The following is a 6,000-nucleotide window of genomic DNA, read 5'->3' as shown; positions in this document are numbered from 1 at the left end:
AAAAAAAAATTAAAAAAAAAATTAGAAGAGAAGTTAAGAGTAAAAGACTAAATACATCAATGTCACTGTGAGAGATACTAATATTAACCCTATATGCTAAATGTGCCATGTCGATGGTTGGCCTAACCAATCCAATATCAGTACTTAGAATCCAATCATGTAAATTCAATTTAAATGGAATCATGTGGAACTACGGTTTCAACAAGGGTAAAACAAAGGGAAGAGAAAGCTACTCGCATGCTTGTGTTTACGCTTAGACACAAGCATACGCGAAAAATAAATTATTACAGAATCTTGTGATAAGTAAAGACGCAATAATCATCTAGAAAGAAAAAAGCTTTGCTAACTTTCTTTTTCTTCGTGCCATAGCCGTTCGATAAAATCTGAAAATAAATCCCTCTAACAGTTACAATGAGAAGAAACTAAATTCTCTACCCAAAAAAAAAAAAAAAATCAAAATGAAAACAGATGCTAAAAATGTGTCCCTTGGTTTAAGAGATCGGATCGGTATTGACTTTGATTGATCCTAATTCTTGATTGATAGCATCAGTGGATCAATATGAGAGAAGGGTAAAACAGTAAAAAAATAGTATTTAAATTAAAACCAAGAGTATTTATGTCCGATCCAAGCTGATCTAAATCAATATTGAATCAGTATTGGCTTTGAACGATCCCATTCCCGAATAATCCCGAGACCCCCGCATGAAGCTTTTTAAACTGAATTTCCAAGATTGCCCCTCAACTCGAACCAGGGAATCACACTTGTAAGGGTAACAAAAATAATAGTGAATGAACTCTTTCACTCTCCGTTGTGACAGATAGAAGAATCCTTTGTATAAATATGAAAAAAGGTGTATAGTTATATATAGAGTCAAGCTGGGTCAGGTCGGGTTCAAACCAAGGCCTCAGTCAAGCCCATCTCAGCTTTTGTTTGGCCTGGTCCCAATCCTAGCTTGCCCTGCAGCATGAAAAAGCTCAGCCTATGCCTGCTGGGCTCAAGGGGCTCAAGTTAGGCTTCTTGTGGGCTCGGGCTTGTTGGGTCAAGCTTGCATCTGTATTTGATAATAATAGTCAACAAAATCAAGTGGTTCAAATCAGTCTCCCAAATTTTGTTCTTCATTCCCCGACCCCTTACTTTCTTTGCTTCTGGTGTTTCTCCTCTGCTTTGATCACGTCTTCTCTGTATTCATGAAAAATATTCTAAGTATGGAGAGAGATTGTATGGATGAACATACATGGATGTATGCTGTGTTATTACATGTATACGGTAAAATCTATTTAAATTTTGATAGGTGACCAATTAACATCAAAGCAATTATAAAATAGTGTTATTGCAATTCTGAGAATTAGATTGATAGTACCTAAACCACCACCACTACCACCATCACCACCTTTTTAAAATATTTATCAATCTACCGAGTCTTGAAGACTTACTTTTCTTTGTTTTGAAATTTATATAGTTTCTCTAGTGCTATTTTGTTGATATTCCTTAAAAAGATCTCAGTTTGATCTATTTTTTACAATTAAAATTACAAGGAAATCTGCGACATAAGATGATCCCAGGATTGATTAGACCCAAAATTTGACACTTGATATTCTTTGGACTTGTTCAATTCAAATTCCACACGACAGAAATAAAGGTCAGGTTACAAAATTCATCCAATTTGTTGGACTTGGTCCCTTTTGCATATTTTTAATTTAAAACTCAAAGAAAAATAAAATCCCAATGTTTATCATTGCAAATTGAAAAAAAAAAAATAATAATAAGAAAATGCTTAGCATGATTTCTGTTGCTTAATTGACAATGGATATCAAAAGTGGGAAAATATATAAGAATATCTATTAATTAGAAGAAAAAAATATCTCTCTACAAATTATCACGTGAAATTATATAGAAATTAAGAAAACACTATAAAAATTCAAAAAATAAAAATCATAAAAGACAATGTGGTTCTTGCACCCAGATGCAGAGGATGGCAAAATGACTACCTCACCATTCATGAAAATCTGAAATTCCATTCTTGATGATGCTTCCACTAGTTCATGTTGATGCTAGGACCACACTGTCATTTAAGAACCCTATCTCCCCCATCCACCCCACCCTCCACAACCCAAAAAAAAATAATTCCAATTCCGAAAGGTAAGATATTCCACTCTATTGGCCATGGCGGATGATGTGGAAGGCCTGCAACTTTTGCAACATTGAGTTGCGTCTCAACGCCATCAGCCTTGCTCCAATTATATTTATAAGCGTGGTCCTCCAGTAGCCCTACCTTACAAGTCACAGACTCACAGTTGGCAAAACCTAAAAAAACATAAAATATAGGCCAGATATCAATCATAATGGAACTGGTACTGTCACTACCAATACAGGGCGAGGCAAAGAAGCAAAAACCGGAGACTTGATTGTACACCACTAACCCATTTTACCCACGTGCTCTTTTACCTTGGCCTCTACCTTTCATATTATTTAGTTGCGTCGTCAACCTTAGAACATTATTTGAGAATTAAAATAGTATAGAATTAGAGATAAGAATTGTATTGAAGACCGAAGAAGATTGCCATGAATTTATTATTGAAAATATCTTCTCTGCCTGACCTGAACTGAACTGGCTTGTTTGTTATTCCATGGATCATTTCTTTTTCCTTCATCTCATCCTGTTACTCTTCAACCTTATCTCTTTCAGTTCTTCTTCAAATCCAAAATCTTCAATTTCTTCTTCTTCTTCTTCAATCAAAGACGAGATAATTAGGGTAGCTAATGCTACAGAGAATGTGGAGTGGCTAAAGAGGATAAGGAGGGAGATCCATGAGTACCCAGAACTTGGTTATGAAGAATTCAAGACGAGTGCTGCGATACGACGTGAGCTTGATCGGATGGGTATTGGATACCGATGGCCTGTTGCAGGTACTGGTGTGGTGGCAACCATAGGGTCAGGGTCTCCTCCCTTTGTTGCTTTAAGAGCAGATATGGATGCTTTGCCAATTCAGGTAATCTCTATCTTATTGCTTCATTTCTATTTTGACCCAAAGAAGACAAAAAAAAAAAAAAAAAAGGAAAAAAGAAATGAAAAGATAGCTATGCTGTTATAGAGTTGTAGTTCATAATGTCAATGAGCCAAATAATTTTGTCCAAATGTTGTTCTTGAGGTTGAGGATATTGTAAGAAAAAAAAAAAATGGTCAAAAGAGGACTATTCATTGATTAATGTAGAATACGAAGAAGAAGGATTACAAGATTCCTTCAACCACGAAGAATATTATCAATATATCATCATAAACATTATTTTCTTTTGGGGTAAAACATCCTAAAAATTATTAGTTACAGTAAAAAAATTAAATGTGACATCTGTCGATTAATCACCAAGCTTCTACAATTGGACTTTCTGACAATAGAAATCATTGAATTGCCCATGTTTTATACAGCTTTTATTTAATAATAGAAACCTATAAACATATGGAATTGTCCTAGATTTCTTTTTCTGTTAATTTCTAAGCTCAAGTACATTTGTGGGCTTTCCAAGTGAAGAATTATATATCCATTTGATGAGAAGAGATTGTTTGTTCATCACCGTATGTGTCTTAGCTCCTAGGTTTTTTTGAGGGAGGATAAAGGATCAAATGTTCATTACAATGTTTATGTTCATGTATAGGAATTGGTAGAGTGGAAGCACAAGAGCAAGATAGATGGGAAAATGCATGCCTGTGGGCATGATGCCCATGTTACCATGCTACTAGGTGCTGCAAATATACTGCAAGAATTCAAGCACACATTACAGGTAATCAACATGGAATTAGTTTAAGGGACCAAAAACTAATGTGTATTAGACTTGGACATGTTCTGATCTCAATAACAATCCATCTTCACCTTCCTTGCTCATCCCAGCATCTGCATTGTCATATATTGTTCAGGGAACTGTTGTTCTTATATTTCAACCTGCCGAGGAACTGGGCAGTGGAGCACGAAGAATGATTGAAGAAGGTGTACTCGAAAATGTAGAAGCAATCCTTGGGATTCATGTGTTTAATCATTATGGAACAGGTACAGTGGCTACTCGGCCTGGAGAGTTTCTAGCAGGTTGTGGATCCTTCAAAGCAGAGATCAAAGGGAAAGGAGGTCATGCAGCCTTGCCACAAATGTCTATTGATCCCATCCTGGCAGCCTCACAATCTGTAATTAGCTTGCAACAAATTGTTTCAAGAGAAACAGACCCTTTACAGTCCCAGGTAATCCCCATGATAGTTTGTTAAAAGATTTGATCTGGGAAACTATGTTGCAGAAGTTAAGGTTGTATCTCATGGAATGCAGGTGGTGTCTGTATCCTCATTCCAAGCTGGAAGCGCCTTCAACGTTATCCCAGACACAGCCATAATTGGTGGTACTTTCAGGGCATTCAACAAGCAGAACCTCGATTTGCTAAAGCAAAGAATACAACAGGTACTCTAGATAGATACCTCTTTATACCCAACACTGTATCTCTTCATATTCCTTGTTTCAGGTTATTACTTCCGTGTTGCAATTCCTTGTTTCAGGTTATTACAGGGCAAGCAACAGTACACAGATGCTCAGCTGTCATAGACTTTCGTGAAGAGGAAGATCCACTGATTCCTCCAACTGTGAACAATGAAAGAGTTTTCGGTATCATGCACCATGTATCAACTGAGATTGTGGGAGACAACAACGCTCATACTGCTCCTCGCTTCATGGGTAGTGAAGATTTTGCCTTCTACTTGGACAAGATACCCGGATCATTTCTCCTCATAGGTGTAGGGAATGAAAGGGTGGGATCAGTCTACCCTCCACACAGCCCTTACTTTACAATTGATGAGGACGTCCTCCCTATCGGAGCTGCAATACATGCTGCATTTGCACATAAATACCTCATAAGTTCAACTCAGTAGAAAATATATCAATTTTTTTAAGTGTACAAAACCAATTCTTTTGGTAAACTTAATACAACATTGCTCTCTCTCTCTCTCTCTCTCGTGAATGTGTTTGTGTGTGTGCCCCTGAGTCATTCAATCCAGATCAAAGTGCTGAAAAGCTAAATTTTTAACATTGAAAAACATATACTAATCTAATCTAAGTATCCCAAACCCACAAGGAACATGAGATTTTGTTCAAAACAAGGTTATGCTCAAATATGGATGTATACATCAAGGGACAATGGGGGAACCTATTACAAGGTATGGAAATCCCTAACCAAGTGTTTTGGCCCATGCGTGTGCATAGTCCTACCCCTGTGCAAATTGATCACAATGCAGGGTAAGCTATATGGGAACAGACCCCAGTTCATTGACCTTCATTTAGTCAAGGAACCACACATTGCCCGACACCGAGATGACAGTCAAAAGGAATACAAGCACAGCCAACACATACATTGAGTAAATGCTAAACATAGCACGTTTAAAAGAAAAATTAAGGCATTCTTAAAAAAGAAAAAATGAGTAATGTGGGTTTAATTATAAAGGCATGAAACACACAAGCAAACATGAATACTCAAGCGTTGGCTCCCTAGGGGAGATCGTGGAATGCCTCCCTTATATGTTACTGGTGGCCTCAAGATATCGCATGGAGGATTCTATTGATACGCATTCCCCAATCCTCAACCCCCGACCGGTTTGTTTGGTTGGGGACAGCTTCAGGACAATTCTCAGTCTCCTCTGCTTACAGAATAGCTCTTGGTCCTTCCCGCCATACCCCGAACCCTATATGGCTGAAACTGTCGCATTCTTATACAGTACCCAAAGTTCAATTTTTTTCTTGGACGCTTGTTCAGGGAAAATTACCGACCCCTTCGCTCCTCAATCAACGAGGATTTAATATTAACAGTCATTGTCCTTGGTGTTCTTGGAACGGCATAGATGATTATCATATTCTCATCACATGTCCTCATGCTAATCAGATTTGGACAAGAGCTGGTTGACCTACATATCTGGTTGGAGGAACCTCAAATTAAATATGGCACATCTCATTGGCAATTCCGATCACTCCAAAGAA

General features: G+C 37.5%; 1 protein-coding gene across 1 annotated transcript; it reads left to right on the top strand.

Annotated features, from left to right (window-relative positions):
* Positions 1–2,501: 2,501 nt before the first annotated feature.
* On the top strand, positions 2,502–4,973 carry LOC122075747 (IAA-amino acid hydrolase ILR1-like 1). The gene is made up of 5 exons (XM_042640894.1): positions 2,502–2,991; positions 3,653–3,778; positions 3,912–4,226; positions 4,309–4,437; positions 4,533–4,973. The coding sequence occupies exons 1-5, from the start codon at positions 2,629–2,631 to the stop codon at positions 4,899–4,901; spliced, it is 1,302 nt and encodes a 433-aa protein (XP_042496828.1). The 5' UTR covers positions 2,502–2,628; the 3' UTR covers positions 4,902–4,973.
* The last annotated feature ends 1,027 nt before the right edge of the window (positions 4,974–6,000 follow it).

Source organism: Macadamia integrifolia, chromosome 4 (assembly GCF_013358625.1).
Source record: "Macadamia integrifolia cultivar HAES 741 chromosome 4, SCU_Mint_v3, whole genome shotgun sequence".
Taxonomy (NCBI): Eukaryota; Viridiplantae; Streptophyta; class Magnoliopsida; order Proteales; family Proteaceae; genus Macadamia; species Macadamia integrifolia.
Note: the sequence above shows the minus strand (reverse complement) of the source record. Positions and strands in the feature narration are given on the sequence as shown.